This window comes from Anolis sagrei, chromosome X (assembly GCF_037176765.1).
Source record: "Anolis sagrei isolate rAnoSag1 chromosome X, rAnoSag1.mat, whole genome shotgun sequence".
NCBI lineage: Eukaryota > Metazoa > Chordata > Lepidosauria > Squamata > Dactyloidae > Anolis > Anolis sagrei.
Genome location: NC_090034.1, coordinates 78,695,634 through 78,719,373, shown reverse-complemented (window position 1 = coordinate 78,719,373; position 23,740 = coordinate 78,695,634). Strand labels below are relative to the sequence as shown.

The following is a 23,740-nucleotide window of genomic DNA, read 5'->3' as shown; positions in this document are numbered from 1 at the left end:
CCTATTGGTCATGGGGGTTCTGTGTGGGAAGTTTGGCCCAATTCTATTGTCGGTGAGTTCCAGAATGCTATTTGATTGTAGGTGAACTATAAATCCCAAGAATTACAACTCCCAAATGTCAAGGTCAAATTTCCCCAAACTCCATCAGTGTTCACATCTGGGCATATTGAGTATTCGTACCAAGTTTGGACCAGATCCATCGTTGTTTGAGTCCACAGTGCTGTTTGGATGTTGTTGAACTAGAATTCCAAAACTCAAGGTCAATGCCCACCAAACCCTTCCAGTATTTTCTGTTGGACATGGGAGTTCTGTGTGCCAAGTTTGGTTCAATTTCATTTTTAGTGGAGTTCAGAATACATTTTGACTGTAGGTGGAATCTCAGCAACTACAACTCCCAAATGACAAAATCAATCCCACCCCACCAGTATTCCCATTTGGGCTTATTGGGTATTTCTGCCAAATTTGGTCCAGTGAATGAAAATACACCCTGCATATCAGATATTTACATTGCGATTCATAACAGTAGCAAAATGACAGCTGTGAAGTAGCAACAAAAATAATTTTATGGTTAGGGTCACGAAAACATGAGGAACTCTATTGAGGGGTTGCGGCATGATATTTCTTCCCCGTTATCAGTTCTGAGTTGTAAATTGGCACGTAACCTATAGAGACTTATACCATTACACATGTGCAGTTTCAACATCCTGTGATAAATCGAAGTGGGTCAGGGAAAACCTTTAATGAAGGCCCCTGTAATACCCATAACCTGCTGATTGCTCGAATCAGTGGTTCTCAACCTTCCTAATGCCTAGACCCCTAATACCGTTCCTCATGTTGTGGTGACCCCCAATCATAACATTATTTTTGTTGCTACCTCATAACTGTAACTTCACTACTGTTACAAGTCATAATGTAGATATCTGATATGCAGGATGTATTTTCATCCACTGGACCAAATTTGGCATTTGGGATTTGTAGTTGATTTTTGTAGTTGCTGGGATTTATAGTCCACCTACAATCAATGAGCATTCTGAACTCCACCAACGACGCAATGGAAACAATTTTAGCATACAGATCACCCATGACCAACAGAAAATACTAGAAGACTTTGGTGGGCGCTGACCTTGAGTTTTAGAGTTGTAGTTCACCTACAACTCCAGAGAGCAGTGTGGATTCAAACAATGATGGATCTGGACCAAATTTGGCATGAATACTCAATATGCCCAAATGTGAACACTAATGGGGTTAGAGGAAAATAGACCTTGACATTTGGGCGTTGTAGTTGCTGGGATTTATAGTTCACCTACAATCAAAGAGCTTTTGGAACCCCACCAAAAATGGAATTGGACCAAACTTCCCACACAGAACCCCCATGACCAACAGAAAACACTAGAAGGGTTTTGTGGGCATTGACCTTGAGTTTGGGAGTTGTAGTTCACCTACATCCAGAGAGCACTGTGGACTCAATGATGGATCTAGACCAAACTTGGCATGAATACTCAATATGCCGAAATGTAAACACTGGTGCAGTTTGAGGAAAATAGACCTTGACATTTGGGAGTTGTAGTGACTGGTATTTATAGTAGCAACGAAAATATGGCTCGTAGGAGCCCCTGGTGGCATAGTGGGTTAAACCACTGAGCTGCTAAGCTTGTTAACCAAAAGGTCACAGGTTCTAATCCGGGGAGCGGCGTGAGCTTCCACTGTCAGCCCCAGCTCCTGCCAACCTAGCAGTTCGAAAACATGTAAATGTGAGTAGATCAATAGGAACCGCTCTGGCGGGAAGGTAACGGCACTCCATGCAGTCATGCTGGCCACTTGACCTTGGAGGTGTCTATGGACAACACCGGCTCTTTGACTTAGAAATGGAGATGAGCACCACACCCCAGATTCGGACACGACTGGACTTAATGTCAGGGGGAAACCTTTACCTTTACCTATGAATCGTAATGTAAATATCTGATATGCAGGATGTATTTTCATTCACTGGACCAAATTTGGCACAAATACCCGATATGCCCAAATTTGAATACTGATGGGGTTGGGGGGGATTGATTCTGTCATTTGGGAGTTGTAGTTGCTGGGATTTATAGTTCATCTACAATCAAAGAGCATTCTGAACTCCACCAATGACGGAATTGAACCAAACTTGACACACAGAACTCCCATGACCAACAGAAAATACTGGAAGGGTTTGGTGGGCATTTTGGAGTTGTAGTTCACCTACCTCCAGAGAGCACTGGGGACTCAAACAGTGATGGATCTGTACTAAACTTGGCATGAATATTCAATATGCCCAAATGTGAACACTGTTGGAGTTTGGGGAAAACAGACCTTGACATTTGGGAGTTGTAGTTGTTGGGTTTTGTAGTTTACCAACAATCAAAGAGCATTATGAACTCCACCAACGACAGACTTGGGCCTAACTTCCCACACAGAACCCCCATGACCAACAGAACATATTGTGTTTTCTGATGGTCTTTGGCAACCCCTCTGACACTCCCTGGCGACCCCTCCAGGGGTCCCGACCCCCAGGTTGAGAAATGCTGGCTCAAATGAACACAAAAGGAGGGCAAGAGGGACGGACAGGAGGAACATTGCTGTTGGTTCCAATTAGTCTTTCTCCTTTACAACATGTTATCATCCGTACTGGGTGATAACATGTTGTAAACCAAGTTTTCCTCACTGCCATAAAACAAAAAATCTAATTTATAAAATAAGAGATAACTATTTTCTTACAGGGCATTGCACCAAATGACAAAGAAAACATCTCTGATGCATTTTGCAGAATTTGGAAAACATTCACATAACATGATGTAGATAAGGACCTGACCTCAGCTCTATGTTCAGTTCACTTTCTAGCCATCATCATGCAGAATAGATGATGTTATGACTATGAAATAAGATCCTGGCAGTGGGTGGTTCTGTTCTTTAGATGATATTACCTTCACTTTTGCCCTGACTTATCTTAAGCACTATCTATTTTGGAAGCAATAGACTCTTCTCTTTAGATAAACCATCTGCACTTTGCTGCATTTCACAAATATAGTCGATGTAGGAAGACAAATGGAAAATCTGCATTGTTTTTAAAGCCCTTAGAATCAAAGAGTTGGAAGAGACCTCATGGGCCATCCAGTCCAACCCCCTGCCAAGAAGCAGGAATATTGCATTCAAATCACCCCTAACAGATGGCCATCCAGCCTCTGTTTAAAAGCTTCCAAAGAAGGAGCCTCCACCACACTCCAGGGCAGAGAGTTCCACTGCTGAACTACTCTCACCGTCAGGAAGTTCTTCCTTATGTTCAGATGGAATCTCCTCTCTTGTAGTTTGAAGACATTGTTCCGCATCCTAATCTCCAAGGAAGCAGAAAACAAGCTTGCTCCCTCCTCCCTGTGGCTTCCTCTCACATATTTATACATGGCTATCATATCTCCTCTCAGCCTTCTCTTCTTCAGGCTAAACATGTCCACCTTCTTAAGCCGCTCCTCATAGGGCTTGTTCTCCAGACCCTTGATCATTTTAGTCACCCTCCTCTGGACACATTCCAGCTTGCTTAACTATCTTTTCTGGTTATCAACTGAACGCTATATCTTCAATACCGAAGTGAAGGTTGGGGTTGTGTCACATAGTTAGAAATATCTCTGATGAAGTGGTGGACAACTATAATTCTGTATATGTTTTGGACTGGAACTCTCATCATCCTTCCCAGTGGTTATGCTCGCTAAATCTGATGGGATAATAACATGAAACAAGGGAGGGTTTCAAAACAAGAAAACACCAACTGGGAATCTGATGATATCCCAAGCAGAATGCCAAAGAAATATGAAAAATGGGGCTGTGGTGATGCAATGGGTAAACCGCTGAGCTGCTAAACTTGCTGACCAGAAGGTTGGCAGTTCGAATCTGCGAGACTGGGTGAGCTTCTGCTGTTAGCCCCAGCTTCTGACAACCTAGCAGTTCGAAAACACGCAAATGTCTACCATAAACCATGTAGCTGTGGACAAGTCTATATAGGGACCTCCAAATGCAGCAGCATTTACCAGGCATGAATCAAGGAACATGAAAGACACTGCAGACTGATTCAACCAGAGAAGTCAGCCATAGCAGAGCCCCTGATGAACCAACCTGGACACAGCATATTATTTGAGAACACAGAAATGCTGGACCACTCTCACAACCACCATGACGGACTACACAGAGAAGCCATTGAAATCCACAAGAAGCAGGTGGACAATTTCAACATTTCAACAAAAAGGAGGAAACCATGAAAAAGAACAAAATCTGGCTACCAGTATTTAAAAAACTCTAAAATCCAGACAGTAAATAAAGAATAAAGAGGAGCACTCAAAAAAAGGGAAATTCCAGACAGGAAACAATCAGGAACAGATAACGCCTCTCAACAAAGGATTCCCCCAGGCAGCAACTAGCCAGGCTTTGAAGGTACAAGGCTATTCAATGCCAATCAAGGTGGCCAATTGCAACACTCACACTTGCCTCAAGCAGACAAGAGTTCTTTCTCCCACCCTGGATGTTATTCTGAAAGGGTCTTTGAGTGAAATTTGCAAATGATAAGCAAGGGGCTTTGAATAAAATTAACAGCAAAAGAGAAATATGCCCTTTCTCTGTAGAAAAGGAGCAACAGGGAAGAAAATGTTTTTTAAGAAACAAGATGTGACATGTAGAGGTCATACAAAGTTCAAGCCTATACAGGAAGTAGTTGTGTTGTGGTTAAGTTCAAAGGTTGTTGTTAAGCGCAGAGTCTGTAGGTACAAGAAGGTACTTTCCATCAAAAGGTCAAGGGAGAGGGGCTGGAAAGAGAGTACTTTCCATCACCTATTACTTGAGTATAAAAGTCAGAAGAAAAAGAGGAGGGGCGCAGCAGTCACTTGAAGGGTAGCATCTGCGTATGCTGCCAGGCTGTCCGTCTTCTTCATGAAGAAACTAAAATAAACCTTGTTTTTTGATCTGTTTTGGGACTGTCTCCTTCCTTACGTGTTCCTGTGATGTGGACCTGTTGTTGTTCATTCGTTCAGTCGTCTCCGACTCTTCGTGACCTCATGGACCAGCCCATGCCAGAGCTCCCTGTCGGCCGTCACCACCCCCAGCTCCTTCAAGGTCAGTCCAGTGACTTCAAGGATGCCATCCATCCATCTTGCCCTTGGTCGGCCCCTCTTCCTTTTACCTTCCACTTTCCCCAGCATAATTGTCTTCTCTAGGCTTTGCTGTCTCCTCATGATGTGGCCAAAGTACCTAAGAAGACCCAATTTAGGGTCTCTAACAATTCCACAAATATATAAAACCGGGTAGGCTGGTATGCCACTTGATACAGCTCCTATCCAGATGTAGCATCCTCACAGTTATCTCTGTGTTGGGTAAATGTACTCTAGGGGTGATATATATACATACTGCACGTTGTATAGCCATACACGTGCAGTATGTAGGTTCTGGCTTTGAAGATAGTTCGTAAATTCCAGTTGCCTTCAAATAACACTGCCAAGAAGCCTGGGATTCATCAGAGGCAACAACTTTCACTAATACTGAGAGAATTCACAGACTGCTTTATTTGTGAACACATTCCAAAATGCCAAAGTTTATCTTTAAAGGAATGTATAGCTTACTAGGATCGAACATATCTGCTCCCATCCTAACCCGCCTAAAGACTGAAGTTGTGTTCTGGCTCTTCTCAATGTCTTTCCAAGACACTGGTGAAACCAGGCACTCTGTAACATCCCATCCCATTGATGGGGCCCTCTGGGATAGGATAACTATTCTCTATCAACAGGCATATGATATTTGTAGTCTCCACAATAATGTTATTTTGATGCATATATTTTATGTATTTGATCTTATTCCAACCTAGAATAATACAACATCAATCCACGTGCTGCAGAAGGCAGCACTTCTCAGAACTGCACACATTCTATGAAAATACCTCTAATATCCCAGACGGTTGGGAAGAGCCCAATATTCAGAGACGAATCCCAGACACTTGGACCTCATGTGCATGTGTGCTGGGTTGTTATTTACATGTCAAATATAATAATAATAATAATAATAATAATAATAATAATATAGTATAGTATCATTGTAAGATAGTATAATATAGAATAATATTGTAATAATAATTGTAACATAGTATAATATAATAATCTATATATATAAAATGCACTGTGCATAATGAGTACCTTAAAAACAAAAGAACCAATGAACGAAATCACACCAAATTTGGCAACAAAACGTCTCATAGAATCATAGAATCAAAGAGTTGGAAGAGACCTCATGGGCCATCCAGTCCAACCCCCTGCCAAGAAGCAGGAACATTGCATTCAAATCACCCCTGACAAATGGCCATCCAGCCTCTGCTTAAAAGCTTCCAAAGAAGGAGCCTCCACCACACCTCTCACTACACAAGGAGTGACCATCACTCACAAAATTATGATTTTGTCATTTGGGAGTTGTAGTTGCTGGGATTTATTGTTCACCTACAATCAAAGAGCATTCTTTACTCCATCAATGATGGAATTGAACCAAACTTGGCACACAGAACTCCCATGACCAACAGAAAATACTGGAAGGGTTTGGTGGGCATTGATCTTGAGTTTGGAAGTTGTAGGTTCACCTACATCCAGAGAGCACTGTGGACTCAAACAATGATGGATCTGGACCAAACTTGGCACAAGCACTCATTACACCCAAATATACACAGATGGAGTTTGGGGAAAATAGACCTTGACATTTGGGAGTTGTAGTCACTGGGATTCACAGTTCACCTACAATCAAAGAGCATTCTGAACCCCACGAACGACAGAATCGGAGCAAACTTCCCACACAGAACCCCCATAACCAACAGAAAATACTTAAGGCCATCCAGTCCAAATCCCTTCATCAGGGCAAGAAAACATGATCAAAGTCCTCCTGATAAAGAGCCATCCAGCCATAGGGATAGATAGATAGATAGATACATAGATAGATATGATTCTCACACACACAGCTATAGTATCATAGATTTGAAAGGGACCCTTAAAGAAGGACAATGATATCTTGCATGTTCCAGGGTGGGCAAACTAGACACTTTCCACATCAACACTGACAAAGAAACAACAAGAAACACTGTTTACCCACAAGCATAAAGACAATATATATATTAGAAACCAACACTTTCTCTTTAATTTATTTTCCAGATCAACAGACTGGGCCACAGCAATGCATGGCAGGGGATAGCTAGTATAGTATAAAGATCAAACTGCAAAGACTCTGGCACAAGTCAGTCAAGATGATCCCAGTGGTGATCGGCACACTGGGTGCAGTGCCTAAAGACCTTGGCCTGCACTTAAACACAATCAGCACAAACAAAATTACCATCTGTCAGCTGCAAAGGCCACCCTACTGGGATCTGCACGCATTATTTGCCAATACATCACATAGTCCTAGACACTTGGGAATTGACCAATGTGTGATCCAATACAACAGCCAGCATAGTGATCTTGTTTGCTGTGTACCAATCTTGTTGTGTTTCAAATAACAGTAATATAGTATAATAATAATAATAATAATAATAATAATAATAATAATCTAATAATAATAATAATAATAATAATAATAACAACTCTAATCTCCTATGCACTTGGAAAGAGCCAGATATTCAGAGGCAAATCCCAGACACTTGGACCTAATGAGCATGTGTTCTGGGTTGTTATGTACATGTAAATAATAATAATAAGAATTCTTATTATTTATTTATTTATTATTATTTATTATTTGCACTTGTTAACCGCCACTCTCAGCCCGAGGGCGACTCGTGGCGGTGTACAGAACATAGAACATAGAAAGACAACAGTTTACAGTAGATTAAGACCATAACACAACATCTTACTAATACACAACTAATTAAACTAAAAATCCGCTTCGTCTTGTTTGGGGTCATAGTCAATCTCATAGTCATAGTCCATTCCGGTGGTCATTCCAAAAACATAGCACTTAGTTGAAGGCCTTTTCGAAGAGCCAGGTTTTCAGGCCCTTGCGGAAGGCCATGAGGGAAGGCGCCTGTCTGATTTCAGCAGGGAGGGAGTTCCATAGCCGGGGGGCCACCACCGAGAAGGCCCGCTCTCTTGTCCCCGCCCTCCCCAGATCCCAGTAGGGTGGCCTTTGCAGCTGACAGATGGTAATTTTGTTTGTGCTGATTGTGTTTAAGTGCAGGCCAAGGTCTTTAGGCACTGCACCCAGTGTGCCGATCACCACTGGGATCATCTTGACTGACTTGTGCCAGAGTCTTTGCAGTTTGATCTTTATTTGAAACACATTCTTGCCCTCCCCTCCTCACAGCTTGAGGTGAGTTACGGCATTGTAAAAAACACATTCACCTAAAAACATTATTTAAAATAAGCATATTAAAACATAACCGCTTTGAGTCCCCCTAAAGGGTGCGAAAAGCGGTATAGAAATACTGTAAACAAATAAATAAATTTGTGAAGAACAGCAAAAACATCATTTAAATCAAACAAACTCGGGACATAGAACAGAATCATAGAACCATAGAGTTTGAAGAAACCTCGTGGACCATCCAGTCCAACCCCATTCTGCCAAGAAGCAGGAAAATCGCATTCAAAGCATCCCCACCAGATGGCCATGCAGCCTCTGGTTAAAAGCTTCCAAAGAAGGAGCCTCCACCACACTCAGAAGCAAAGAGAGAGTTCCACTGCTGAACAGCTCTCACCGTCAGGAAGTTCTTCCTAATGTTCAGGAGGAATCTCCTTTCTTTCCCATAGTTTGACGCCATTATTCCATTGCGTCCTAGTCTCCAGGGCAGCAGAAAACAAGCTTGCTCCCTCCTCCCTAGGACTGCCTCTCACCTCTTGGTCCATGGCTCTCATCATGTTCCCCCCCTCCCCGCCCCAGCCTTCTCTTCTTCAGGCTAAACTTGCTGAGCTCTTTCAGCCACTCTGTCCTCATAGGGCTTGTTCTCCAGACCCTTGATCATTTTAGTCGACCTCCTCTGGACACATTCCAGCTTAGAATCAACATCTCCCTTCAATTGTGGTGTCCAGGATTGTACACAGTGTGATTCCAGGTAAACTGGTCTGACCAAGGCAGAAGAAAGGGAGACCATGACTTCCCTGGATCTAGGCACTAGATTCCTATTGATCCAAGCCAAAATCCCAATGGCTTTTTTTGCTGCCAAATGACATTCCTGGCTCATGTTCCCCATCCTCCCCACGAGGACGCCCAAGATTTTCCCCCCATGTCCTGCTCTCGAGCCAGGAATCGTCCCCCATTCTGTCTCTTTGCATTTCTTTTTTTTTCCTATCTAAATGGAGCATCTTGCATTTGTCCCTCTTGAACTTCATTGTGTTCGTTTTGGCCTATCATCCCTCTAATCTGTTAAGATGGTTTTGAATTCTGTTCCTGTCTTCTGGAGTATTGGCTCTCCCTCCCAATGTGGTCGCGTCTGCAAACTTGATGATCCTGCCTTCTCACCCTTCATCTAAGTCAGTGTTTCTCAACCTTCCTAATGCTGTGACCCTTTAATCCACTTCCTCATGTTGTGGTGACCCCCAACCATAACATTATTTTCATTGCTACTTCATAACTGTAATTTTGCTACTGTTATGAATCGTAATGTAAATATCTGACGTGCAGGATGTATTTTCATCCACTGGACCCAATTTGGCACAAATGATATGCCCAAATTTCAATACTGGTGGAGTTGGTGGGATTGATTTTGTCATTTGGGAATTATAGTTGCTGAGATTTATAGTTAAACTACAATCAAAGGGCATTCTGAACTCCGCCAACTATGGAACTGAACCAAATTTGGCACACAAAACTCCTATGACCAAGAGAAAATATTGGAAGGGTTTGGTGGGCATTGATTTCAGTTTTAGAGTTGTAGTTCACCTACCTCCGAGAGCACTGTGGACTCAAACATTAATGGATCTGGACAGTCATGTAGCGGGGGGGGGGGGGGGGGGAGGCCTTGGGGGGCTTCAGCCCCCCCCCCCGAAATTCTCATGGTGGTCTGCGAAAAGGCCTTACTGGTACATTATTTAAACTGCTATGTTTATTCATATCATGATCTGATCACCATGCTCAATATATCTCATATGCCTGGGGGTATTGGGGTAACAATACAAACGGTTTTCTAGGGTAGACCCTCTTTCACGCAGACTCAGCCCCTCCTGAATCAAACTCAGCCCCCCCCCCCCAAAAAAAAATCAAAATCCTGGCTACGGGCCTGGATCTGGACCAAACTTGGCATGAATACTCAGTATGCCCAAAGTTTGGGAAAATAGACCTTGACATTTGGGAGTTGAAGTTGCTGGGATTTATAGTTAATCTACAATCAAAGAGCATTCTGAATCCAGCCCATAAGGGATCTGTACTAAACTCGACATGCTACCTACATGGCCAACATTGATTACTAGTGGGGTCGGGGAGGGGCTGTTTTTGAATTCTGGTAGTTGTAGTTCACCAACACCAAAAAGAAAGAGAAGGACAGGCAGAGAGATATTCTGCCTTCTCTGCCAAAAGGGTTCCTAAGACCATCAGAAATATGTGTTTTCTGATGGTCTTTGGCCACCCCCCTGAAACCCTCTCACTGATCTAAGTCATTAATAAAGATGTTGAACTCAAACAATGATGGATCTAGACCTAACTTGGCACAAATCCTCAATATGTCCAAATGTGAACACTAGTGGAATTTGGGGGAAAACAGACCTTGACATTTAGGAGCTGTGGTTCCTGAAATTTATAGTTCACCTGCAATCATAGAGCATTTGAACCCCACCAACGATAGAATTGGGCCAAACTTCCCACACAGAACCCCCATATCCAATAGAAAATACTGTGTTTTCTGATGGTCTTTATCGACCCCTGTGACACCCCCCTCGTGGCTCCCCCAGGGGTCCCAACCCCCAGGTTGAGAGACACTGATCTAAAAGAAGTGCTTTCTCTGCTAAGAGGGTTGTCAGGGTCAAGACAGATGTGAAATGAATATTATTCTCTTTTCTAGGTTGACAGACCCCTAGTCTGAGATTAATACATGGAATGGAAAGCTTGCATTTCCCCAGATGTTCTTGGAATGTGCTAGAAACAATATCATACGAAAGCTGACTGGCACCACCTGGGGATCACAACCAGATACAGTGAAGACATCTGCCCTTGCGCTGTGCTACTCTGCTGCTGAGTATGCATGCCCAGTGTGGAACACATCTCACCACACTAAAACAGTGGATGTGGCTCGTAATGAGACATGCTGCATTATCACGGGGTGTCTGCGCCCTACACCACTGGAGAAATTACACTGCTTATCCGTAATTACACCACCTGACATCTGCCGGGAAGTAGCAACCAATAGTGAAAAGACCAAGGCAGAGACATCTCCAGCTCATCCCCTGTTTGGGTATCAGCCAGCACGTCAATGACTTAAATCTAGAAATAGTTTTCTAAGATCTACAGAGGCACTCACTGGAACACCTCAGCAAGCAAGAGTCCAAAAGTGGCAGGCTCAAACCCAGAACCTCAACCAATGGCTGACACTAAATGAGAGACTCCCCCCTGGGCACACAAAGGACTGGGAGACTTGGAAGGCGTTGAACAGACTGCGCTCTGGCACCACGAGATGCAGAGCCAACCTTCAGAAATGGGGCTACAAAATGGAATCCTCGACATGCGAGTGTGGAGAGGAGCAAACCACTGACCACCTGCTGCAATGCAACCTGAGCCCTGCCACATGCACAAGGGAGGACCTTCTTGCAGCAACACCAGAAGCACTCCAAGTGGCCAGATACTGGTCAAAGGACATTTAATCAACTACCAAACTCACAAAATCTGTATTTTGTCTGTTTGTTTGCTTTGTTCTGTTAGAAATGTAATATAATTTGACTGGTTGTCCTGACACGACAAATAAATAAATAAATAACCCAGCAGATCTCAACAGCTGGGCCAGTAATTGGAGACAATAGGAACTCACTTGCAGGTCTTCAATATACTGTGCCTGTGCTGTCCATATCAAAACCTGTGTTGCAGTGGCACACCGTCCCTTCCGTTTCAGAAGAAGGAAAACTCTGCATCGCCATGTTAAGCTTTCACTGCTAGTAAAAGCCAAAGAGCTTTAGCTCAGAACTTTCTCCTACTTCAAGCCATGCATATTTTAAATGCCTGTAACATCTAAACAAGCTGTGTGTGGTGTGTGGGGGTTAATCCACCAAAAGGTCAACTGAAAATGGGCTATAGCATCTTGCTCCTGCTCCCTTCCCATTCCAACCAGGCAAGACGAAAGCGCTGTACTGCCCCCCAAATCTGGTGATTTTCATTGGATGGACAAATCCCTTTTTACCTACATTGTGCTGCTGTTATTCTTAAGTTCCTCTCAAGTTGGTTCAGGAGGTGAGGCTTGGCACCTTCGATGGTGGATAATGGGGCCTCTGAGATGGATGCTCATGACCCTTGCCTTATGTTCTTCTCTTGCAGGTAAATAAGGATTTTTGATTTTTTCCCTCCATTTGGATGGAAGAAGAATAGAAATTCTGTTGTTTGCAAATTTTGTTGTTTATACACCACTAAGGCAGCAAAATAACATCAATTCATCCTATGAATTGTCTACTGCTTTGTTTATTTTAGCTAGTTCTTTACCTTTTTAAAAAAAAAAATATAGGGGGGGGGGGGTAGAAAAGGAAGACCTACATTAGGATTCTAAGTTGGTGTCTTGTTCAAAAAAGGCACTTGTTTTCTTTCGAGATATTTTTTTTGTCATGTCAGGAGTGAATCCTCGTGTGAGAGAATTGGCTGTCTGCAAGGACGTTGCCCAGGGGACGCCTGGATGATTTGATGTTTTTATCATCCTTGTGGGAGGCTTCTCTCATGTCCCCACATGAGGAGCTGGAGCTCGTAGAGGGAGCTCATCCGCCTCTCCCCGGATTCGAACCTGCGACCTGTCAGTCTTCAGTCCTGCTGGCACAGGGGTTTAACCCACTGCGCCACCGGGGGCTCCTTCTTTCGAGATGTATTTATGTTTACTAGGGATGTCCACATCAAAATTTGAGTCTATTGATTTGGGTATGAACTGGGACATTGGTTTCTATAGTCCAGTGTTTCTCAACCTGGGGGTCGCGAAGGGGTGTCAGAGGGGTCACCAAAGACCATCAGAAAACACAGTATTTTCTGTTGGTCATGGGGGTTCTGTGTGGGAAGTTTGGCCCAATTCTATCATTGGTGGGGTTCAGAATGCCCCTTGATTGTAGGTGAACTATAAATCCCAGTATCTACAACTCTCAAATGTCAAAGTCTATTTTCCCCAAACCCCATCAGTGTTCACATTTGGGCATATTGAGTATCCATGGTCCAGATCCCTCATTGTTTGAGCCCACAGTGCTCTCTAGATGTAGGCGAACTGCAACTCCCAAACTCAAGGCCAATGCCCACCAAACCGTTCCAGTATTTTCTGTTGATCATGGGAGTTCTCTGTGCCAACTTTGGTTCAATTCCATTGTTGGTGGGGTTCAGAATGCTCTTTGTTTACATGTTAACTATAAATCCCAGCAACTACAACTCCCAAATGACAAAATCAATCCCCCCTGCCAACCCCACCAGTATTCAAATTTGTGCATACCGTGTATTTGTGCCAAATTTGCTCCAGTGAATGAAAATACATCCTGCAGATCATTATTTACATGGTGATTCATAATGTTAGGGTTATGGTTGGGGGTCACCATAACATGAGGAACTGTATTAAGGGGTCGCGGCATTAGGAAGGTCTATCACAAATGTTAATCAGCTTAGCAATGTTAGGATGATTGTGTTTTTTTTAAAAAAAAAAATATATTGTTATGAATTGTCACTCTGCTTATTTTGCATACATTTAAGAATACACTGAAGAATTCCACAGGCTGTATGTACTCTTTGTGCATTATAGCAGTTGGTCCTGCTCTGAGTATTTTCCCCCAGGTGCATCAATATTATTGAAAAGGCAACCCCGTCCTCTACAGTATATATATAAAAACGTAATGTCTGTTTGTGGGATTAACATAACTCAAAAACCACTGGACGAATTGACACAAAATTTGGGCACAAGACATCTACTAACCCAAGGAGTGACCATCACTCAAAAAATGATTTTGTCATTTGGGAGTTGTAGTTGCTGGGATTTATAGTTCATCTACAATCAAAGAGCATTCTGAATTCCACCAAGGATGGAATTGAACCAAATCTGGCACACAGAACTCCCATGACCAACAGAAAACACCAGAACAGTGTTTCTCAACCTGGGGGTCGGGACCCCTGGAGGAGTTGCAAGGGGGTGTCAGAGGGGTCACCAAAGACCCCCAGAAAACACAGTATTTTCTGTTGGTCATGGAAGTTCTGTGTGGGAAGTTTGGCCCAATTCAATAGTTGGTAGGGTTCAGAATGCTCTTTGATTATAGGTGAACTGTAAATCCCAGCAACTACAACTACCAAATGTCAAGGTCTATTTTCCCCTAACTCCACCAGTGTTCACATTTGGGCATATTGAGAATTCATGCCAAGGTTGGTCCAGATCCATCATTGTTTGAGTCCACAGTGCTCTCTGGATGTAGGCGAACTACAACTTCCAAAACTCAAGGTTCAAAGCAGAAAATGTGGGGTTTTATACAACTGTGTGGAAAGGGCCTAAGACACATATAGCTTGTTTGAATCTATCCTGGTATTATTGACAAAATGCTGTTCCTAAGGCCCGATCTATACTGTGATATAATCCTGTTTCTGAATTCAGAATATCTGCTTTGAACTGGATTGTATGGTAGTGTAGGCTCATATAATCTAGTTCAAAGCAGATGATCTAGATTCAGGAACTGGATTATATGACAGTGTCAGACTTGGTGGTCTGGTTACATCCCAAATAGATTACTGCAACGCACTCTACGTGGGGTTGCCTTTGAAGACTGCTTGGAAGCTTCAACTAGTTCAAAGAGTCAGCTGGAGTAGCAAACAGAGAGCATACAACCCCTCTGCTACGCCAGCTACACTGGCTGCCGATCTGCTACTGAGCACAATTCAAAGTGATGGTCTTAACCTTTAAAGCCCTAAATGGTTCCGGCCCAGTCCGAACGTATCTCCAATTATGAACCATCACGAAGTTTAAGATCAGCTAAAGAGGCCCTGCTCTCAAACCCACCACCATCGCAAACGTGACTGGTGGGGATGAGAAACAGGGCCTTCTCAGTGGTGGCCCCTCACCTGTGGAACTCTCCCCAGTGACATCAGATTGGCTACCTCCCTCCTGTCCTTTAGAAAGAAATTCAAAACCTGTTTATGGGACCAAGCGTTTGAACGATAGAGGCAGCAATCGAGAATAAGACTCAGGTGATATGAAGGACAATGAACTGCCACGGATTTTGATTTGAAACCTGCATGATTTTAAACACATGCTTTATTAATGTAATGTTTAAATTAATGGTTTTAAATGTATTTTTTATGAATGTGGTTGGCACTGAATGAGTGCATGTTGTGAAGCCGCCCTGAGTCATCCTCCCCCCTTCCCCGGGGTGGTGGTGGTGGTGAGAAGAAAGGGGTACAAATGTGCGAAATAAATAGATAAAATAAACCCAGTCTGAGTCCATTAGAAGGAATCACCATACTTTGGCGCCTAATTTTGGTTACAAGAGCAAAAGTATTATAGTTGTTTGTTTGAACTTCCTCATTTCTCAGGCAGGAGAGTTTGAACGTGTGTCTCTTCCTTTTCAGAACCAGAAAGTGATGTTTCATGGAAGCTTCCTGAGTTTGGAGATGTTTATCATGTCGCAGGTAAACCTGGAAGATTGCGGTTTGGGGAACAGGAGTTTCCACTATTAGCAGAGCTGAAAAGTTTTATTCTTGAACCACAACCTGGAACAGTTCCTTTTTGGATTACAATTGGTTGTGATAGTTGTGCGACTTAGTAATCCACCCCCACCCTTGGCCCGTGCTTTAACGTTGCAATCAGGACCAAATATACACAACTCCAATCTTGATATGTGTGCTATGGTTTAGGATTCATGTGAAGCATTTGCCTGGAAAATAGTCTTGGCAGACAAATGGAAACATGAGGTTTAATTTAAGGTGTAACAGAAGTGTGCTGGTATGTCTGTACCAGGAGCTCCAACTTTATTTTCTTTCTATTAAGTGTTTGCATGCAGGGATTTTGCAAAAAGGTGGCTTCCTTTGGTTTGCAGTCATAGGGCAAGCCACTTGTCTATCATTGTTAAGTTTGGATCCGCCCCTTCTCCCAGGGAGATGGGAAGGGAAGAGGGAGCCATTTTTAGTTAGTCTTAGTGAGGAAAGCAAAGTTAGAGGATGTGGACAAGCTTCATCTGCACAAAAGCTTAATTTCTTAAGACCATCCAGGTAAACTGAAGTCCAGGAAATTCCAGGGCCATTCCGGAGGGAAAACAGCTCTACAGACCCAGAAAACTCCAGCTGGAGAATCTGCAAGCCTTTACTGGTAGGTCTACTTGGTACTCAAGACGCAGTTTGAATCTGGTAGTAGGACCCATATCAGTAAGGATTAGATTATAGTTAGCCTGGAAGAGGTTAAAAAAGGGTTTTCCTCTAAAGTAAAGGAACAGTTAATGAAGACAGTTGCCTGTCCCTCGTGGACAAGATTAAGGAAGCCACCAGTTAATTCAAAGCCTTGAAGCATTTGTTTGACCTATTAAAGATTTGAGAAATATCTGTTGGATTTGTTCAATAATAAAGGACTTTGTTACATCATTAAAGACTCTAAAGACTATCTCTACAGGAAAATCCTTAAAGGCCTCTTTCGAGGCACCCCTGGCTTCCCGCTGGGCACAAGGCGCACATCCTATTTCAAAAGTCAATTATTACAGGCCCAGAGCATGACAGAACAAGAAGCATGCAATTTTGAATTGTATTATGCATCAATATTTCTCAAAGTAGTCATTCAGAGTATGGAATACAATTTTCCAAATGCAAACACAGTAATATTTTACCTGAAAAAGTAGGGTTGTGCATTCGGGGTAAACCTTGACCCGTTTTGTGTCTCGGCTTTCAGTGCGGGCCCAGATCCATTTTTTGGGAGCCTCCCAAAATTGGGATAGCAGATATCTTTTTCATTCTGGGGTACCAAAAGATCCGTATTCTATCAGCCCATGATGGGAGGAGGGGCTTCCCAGGCTCACCTTCCCATCATTTTAGGACAGCGGTTCTCAACCTGAGGGTCGCGACCCAAAGGTGGGTAGTTTGGCCATTTTCTGGGGGTCGCCAAGGTGCCTTGGTTGGCCCCGCCCCCTCAAAAATGGCTGCCTACCCCCTGAGCCAGCCAATTGGCACTTCTGGCAGGCTCCTCCTCCTGCTCTTCCCACAGACCTCTGGGTAGTCAGGAGGAGGAGCTTTGGAGGCAAAGGCATGGGGGAAGAAAACTCACCCTTGGTTCTGGCCTGCAAGGTGAGTAAACTACTTACTGCCATCCTCAATGCCTGGCCATCCGTGGAGACTTTTCCCCAAGCCTCTGTTTTCTGTTGATTATGGAAGTGCTCTGTGCCAAGTTTGAGTCCATTCCATGGTTGCATGAGTTCAGAATGCTCTTTGATGGCAGAGGAACTATATATCCCAGCAACTCCAAAATGCCAAGGTCTATATTCCCCAGGCCTCTCCAGTATTTTCTCTTGATTATGGGAGTGCTCTGTGCCAAGTTTGAGTCCATTTCATGGTTGCTTGAGTTCAGAATGCCAAGGTCTATATTCCCCAGGCCTCTCCAGTATTTTCTCTTGATTATGGGAGCGCTCTGTGCCAAGTTTGAGTCCATTCTCGGGTTAAGGAGGTCCCTGCAAAAACTTAGCCAATATTGTACTGAAAATGCCCTCATTATAAATAAAGAAAAATCCAAAATAATGGTTTTTGGTAAGAAAGCTAAGGCTTCCAACTGGCACCTTGACGGGCACAAAGTGGAGCAACTGAGGACATTTAAATACTTAGGTCTTCATTTTGCGGCATCAGGGGCATGGACCCAACAGCTAAAATTAAGTATTGCAAAAGCTGTTAATGCTGCACAGGCAATTCATAAATTATGCAACCACAATTACCCGGGCTCTCTGCGCCCCTTTCTGAAGGTTCTTAAGGCAAAGGTGTTCCCCATCGCCTTGTATGGAGCTGAAATATGGGGTGAGCAAGACCCTTTACTGGTAGAGAGATTCCAACTGCGCCACCTGAAAATTGGCTTAGGTGTGGAGAGATCATCCCTGTCAGCTGCAGTGAGAGCAGAGACGGGAGTATCCCCAATCTCCACCACAATTCTGAAGAGGCAGATCAATTGGTGGTACAAAATACGACAAATGCAACCACACAGACTCCCAGCCCTATGCCTTCTAGAACAAGAAAACCACAAAGAGTGGTCATCTTAGCTTAGCAGATTTGGCCACACAGTTAGCAGGTTAGGTTTCGCCCCCCACGAGTTAACAAATTTTGGGGCAAATGTATGCTCAATTGTATACCAAAGAGCTCTCGACATTGCTGCACAAAATGATCTAATGAACATAGCGCAAGCTAGAGCCACTCCATACCTGGCCAAATTTAAATGTAATGTGGGCATGGAACCTTACCTCTCTTTTATACTTCCACTCTATCTTAGAAAAGTTTTTACCCGGGCTAGATTTGAGCAGCTCGACATTAAGTCCAAGTTGGGACGACATCAGAATATCCCCTACACGATGAGAACCTGTGGGTGCCGTGAGGTAGATGCAGAAGTGGAGGACTCAGAACATTTTTTCTTAAAATGTCCCTACTACAACAGGATCCAGTCTTACTACCTAGAGCCTCTGCTGGAGAATCATACTTATTCAGAAAATAAGGAGAAATTGTGCATCCTTCTTCAGGGTTCAGATAAAAACTCTATTTTAAAATTGACCCTTTTAACCCAAAAAGCGCTGGCCATCTGTGAGAAGATGGAAGCATGGAGAAGATGGAAGATGGAGGCGACCTTGCTGCCATCAACAAAACTCAAACTTAAAAACTTAATATGGACACGCCACTAGTTTTACCTACCCATGCCCCCCACCCTCACCCTATTTTAAGGAATTAATCAAGTTTTAATCTTTTAGCCTCTTTGTCTTGTAGTTGCTCAATTATTTGGGAGTGGGTCGACAGGCCAGTAGGCCATGATGCCTTGTGTTCATATGTGGTTTTACTGTATGTGTATGTTTTGTATGTTTTGCATGTTTTGATATGGTCAAAATTGACTAATCAATAAAGAATTGTTGTTGCTGCTGAGTCCATTCCATGGTTGCATGAGTTCAGAATGCTCTTTGATGGCAGGGGAACTATTCCTCCCAACAACTCTCAAATGTTAGGAAAATAACCCTAAAAATCTCCATTAATTTCTGTTGGTTATGTGAGTTCTGTATGCCAAGCTCGTTCAATTCCATTTTGTTGGAGTTCAGAATGCTCTTTGATGGCAGAGAAACTATAAATACCAGCAACTGCAACTCCCAAGTGTCAAGATCCATTTCCCCCAAACTCTACCATTGTTCAAATTTGGGCATATTGAGTATTCATGCCAAGTTTGGTCCAGATCCATAGTCATTTGGGTTCACTGTGCTTTCTGGATGTAGGTAAACTACCTCTCCCGTAAATCACTGTCAATTCTTCTCAAACTCCTCCTGTATTTTCTGTTGTTCATGGGAGTTCTGTTTGCCAAGTTTGGTCCAGGCCTGTAATTCGTGGGGGATCTCAGTGGTCTGTGGAAGTCAGAGCTGAATTGGTTGAAGGTACTGAAAATCCCATAATCTATTGTCCATATTCCCCCAAACATATTTTTTTGTGATTAATTACTATGCTTTAATTATGTTCAGTTTGTAACAATGAAAATGCATATTAGATATTTGCATTAGAATTCATAAGACTAGCAAAATTATTTATGAAGTAGCAACGAAAATATAGTTCGGGTCACCACAACATGAGGAATTTTATTTAGGGGTCACGGCATTAGAAAGGTTGAGAACCACTGTTTTAGGCTTTTAAGCTGTTTCTACTCTAGAGGAGAGGTGCTCAGCTGCTGGTAGGGTCACACTTTAAGGAGGCTTCTTACCTGTCTGTCTACTTTAGGAGGTGCTTGGTTGCAGGCAGGTATGCACACTTTCTGGGCCTGCACGCCACACACACACCTTTTCCAAGGAAAGTTCTGTTTCTCTACTGTAGAGGAGGCGCTCGACTGCAGGCAGGCGCACATGCTTTCTGGGCCTGCACACCATACACACACTCTTTCCAAGGCAAGGAGGCTGCTCACAAAAAGCAGTCGAGGAGCCAGGATAGGCTCCCGCTTGCTTTCATGTCGAGCTGATTTTCGTACCAGAAGGGGGCTTCCTATTACGTGTTCCCGAAGGTAACAAGAGTAACGAAAGAACAAATGTAACATAGGAAAATGGTTCTGCGCGCAACCCTACTGTAAAGTAAAAGGAGGAAATAATTTTCCAGCAATAATCAAGATTTATCCATACTGTCACTCCCCTGTGTTTTCTTGTTAGAGTCATAAAATTGTTGTGTTGCACAATCATAAGCATAATTTATTCCAACCTCCTGTTAGGTAGAAATACAAGTAAAACACTCCTGAAAGCTGTCCATTCAAATTCTCTGTAAAGACATATGAAGAAGAGTCCCTCACCCTCTGATGTAGTCTGCTCCACTTTCTTTTCCTTTTAATTTGAACTGGTAGATTGTGTCCTATTCTCCAGAGCAGCAAAAAAACCAAGCTTAATCCATCTTCTGCATGCCATCCTTCTAGATCAGGGGTCCCCAAACTACGGCCCGCGGGCCACTTCCGGCCCGCCAAGGGCCCTTATCCGGCCCACGGAGGAGGAGCACCCCCCCCCACAGTGCCCCTCCCTTGGCTGTCTCACGATATCCATCAGGCCCAATGGACAGCGTGAGCCAGCCAAGAGAGGTTGCTCCGCGTAGTCTACTCGCGCGTAAAGCACCTCACGAGGTGCTTTACTCGCAAGTAGGCTGCGCGGACCTGCTCCCCCTGGGCAGGCTCACGCTATCCATCAGGCCCGATGGACAGCATGAGCCAGCCAAGGGAGGCTGCCCCGGCGCTCCATGCAGTCATGCTGGCCATATGACCTTGGAGGTGTCTATGGACAACGCCGGCTCTTCGACTTAGAAATGCAGATGAGCACCACACCCCAGAGTCAGACACGACTGGACTTCATGTCAGAGGAAAACCTTTAACCAGGAAAATTGTGGAAGATCCAGGGTGGGAGAAAGAACTCTTGTCTGTTGGAGGTAGGTATGAATGTTTCAATTGGTCACCTTGATTACCATTTCATAGCCTGACAGATTTTAGGGAGAATCCTTTGTTGAGAGGTGATTAGCTGGCCCTGATTGTTTCTTGTCTGGAGTTCACCTGTGTTTGAGTGTTGATCTTTATTTACAGTTATAATTTTAGAGTTTTTTTAATACTGGTAGCCAGATTTTGTTCAGACTAGAAATAAGAAGATTTCCCATTCTCTGCTCCTGGAATTACTGCCTAAAGAGGGCTAGAAAGAACCCCCTCTAAGGGCCCTTCCACACAGCAAAATAAGATATGTGCAATGTGCATAGGGATTTTTTAATTGATTTTTTTTAAAAAACCTATACTCCGGCCCTCCAACGGTCTGAGGGACAGTGAACTGGCCCCCGGTTTAAAAAGTTTGAGGACCCCTGTTCTAGATCAATGTTTCTCAACCTTCCTAATGCTGCGACCCCTTAATACAGTTCCTCATGTTGTGGTGACCCCCAACCATAACATTATTTTTGTTGATCCTTCATAACTGTAATTTTGCTCCTGTTATGTAAAAATCTGATATGAGGATGTGTTTTCATTCACTGGACCAAATTTGGCACTAATACCCAATACGCCCAAATTTGAATACTAGTGGGTTTGGGGGGGGGGGGGGATTGATTTTGTCATTTGGTTGTTGTAGTTGCTGGGGTGAATAGTTCACCTACAATCAAAGAGCATTCTGAACTCCACCAATGATGGAATTGAACTAAACTGGGCACACAGATCTCCCATCACCGACGGAAAATACTGCAAGACTTTGGTGGGTATTGACCTTGAGTTTTGGAGTTGTAGTTCACCTACATCCAGAGACCACTGTGGATGCAAAGAACGATTGATCTGGACCAAACTTGGCACAAGCACTCAATATGCCCAAATGTGAATACTGGTGGAATTTGGGGAAAACAAACTTGACGTTTGGGAGTTGTAGATGCTGGGATTTATAGTTCACCTGCAATCAAAGAGTATCCTGAATCTCACCAACAATATAATTGGGCCAGACTTCTTACTTAGAACCCCCATGACCAACAGAAAATACTGTGTTTTCTGATGGTCTTTGGCGACCCCTCTGCCACCCCTTCACAACCCCTCCGTGGGTCCCTATCCCCAGGTTGAGAAACTCTGTTCTAGATATTTAAAGGTGGTTATCGTATCACTTTTCAGCCTTCTCTTTTCCAAGCTCAACACACTTTGTTCTTTTCAAGCTCAACACAGAGGATTCAGAGGATTTAGTTTCCAGATGTTATGCAGAGGCGGCCCTAGGTAATTTTCAATGGTAAGCAAACAGTATTTTGCCCCCCCCCCCCCAACCAATCACTGATATATATTTTCTGTTCGTTGTGGGAGTTCTGTGAGCCATATTTGGTTCAATTCCATAATTGGTGGAAATAGACCTTGACATTTGGTAGTTGTAGTTGCTGGGATTTATAGTTCACCTATAATCAAAGAGCATTCTGAACCCTACCAACGATTGAATTGGGCCAAACTTCCCACACAGAACTTCCATGACCACAGAAAATACTGTGTTTTCTGGTGGTGTTTGGTGACCCCTCTGACACCCCCTTGCAACCCCTCCAGGGGTCCTGACCCCCAGGTTGAGAAACACTGTTCTAGTGTTTTCTGTTGGTCACGGGAGTCCTGTATGTCACATTTGGTTCAATTTCATCCTTGGTGGAGTTCAGAATGCTCTTTGATTGTAGATGAAGTATACATCCCAGTAACTACAACTCACATACATCAAGGTCTATTTTCCCCCAAGAGCGCCTCAAGAGCGCCCCTGGGCAAAATCAACTATACTGCAAATGCTTACTTTGTGTAATGGGTTGAGCCGCCCCTGATGTTATGCCATCTTGGTGGCTTACCTCTGGATACATTCCAACTTGCCAATATCCTTCTTAAAATGTGGTTAATTTTTGTTTAATTTCTGTAACAACCTCATTCTGAAGTTCAGGGTTTTTTTTAACTTTCTCCTTAAACTTACTGAAATCGGCTTCTTAAAATCCAAAGTGAATATCCAACTTTGTTTCTCTTATCCTTTCCCTTGCATAACGGATCAGAAGAGGCCACAATTGCTCCTGCCCATGGTTTTCATATATCAGTTCTTTTGTTCAATTGCTTAAGTTCAAGTTCAAAATAATTGGTTTCATTGCTGCCTCCTGCTTGTTTTGGATAATAAAATAGTCATGAGGGGAAGTAAGGAATTTGCTGGGCTATACATTCTGTGCAGAATTTGAGTTTAAAAAATTACCCTAGTGATTGAAGTCCCCTATATCTCTCCTGTTTGAATATTTGGCAACATTTAATCTTGAATCTCAGTTGTGGGTATATAATAGACCTATGCTATGATGACCCACTTGTCTTCCTTCCCTTTAGTTTTTACTCATCAGTCTCTACAAAGCTGCACCTATCCCTGATTTTCATTTCTATTTCTTGTCCTTCTTGCCCTTTCCTTTTGAT

General features: G+C 43.3%; 2 protein-coding genes across 2 annotated transcripts in view; one reads left to right on the top strand and one right to left on the bottom strand.

The window, feature by feature from the left end:
• The window catches only part of LOC132780581 (digestive cysteine proteinase 2-like), a 38,902-nt gene extending 26,783 nt beyond the window's left edge, over positions 1 to 12,119 (bottom strand). The window contains exon 1 of the mRNA XM_067460558.1: positions 11,969 to 12,119. The gene's annotated coding sequence lies outside the window, so the exon portion shown is untranslated. The remainder of the gene's footprint in view (positions 1 to 11,968) is intronic.
• Positions 12,120 to 12,239: 120 nt separating this feature from the next.
• LOC132780582 (digestive cysteine proteinase 1-like) overlaps positions 12,240 to 23,740 on the top strand; it is a 43,746-nt gene continuing 32,245 nt past the window's right edge. The window contains exons 1-2 of the mRNA XM_060784308.2: positions 12,240 to 12,468; positions 15,718 to 15,777. Of these exons, the coding sequence (XP_060640291.2) occupies positions 12,315 to 12,468; positions 15,718 to 15,777 (214 nt within the window). The 5' untranslated portion in view covers positions 12,240 to 12,314. The remainder of the gene's footprint in view (positions 12,469 to 15,717; positions 15,778 to 23,740) is intronic.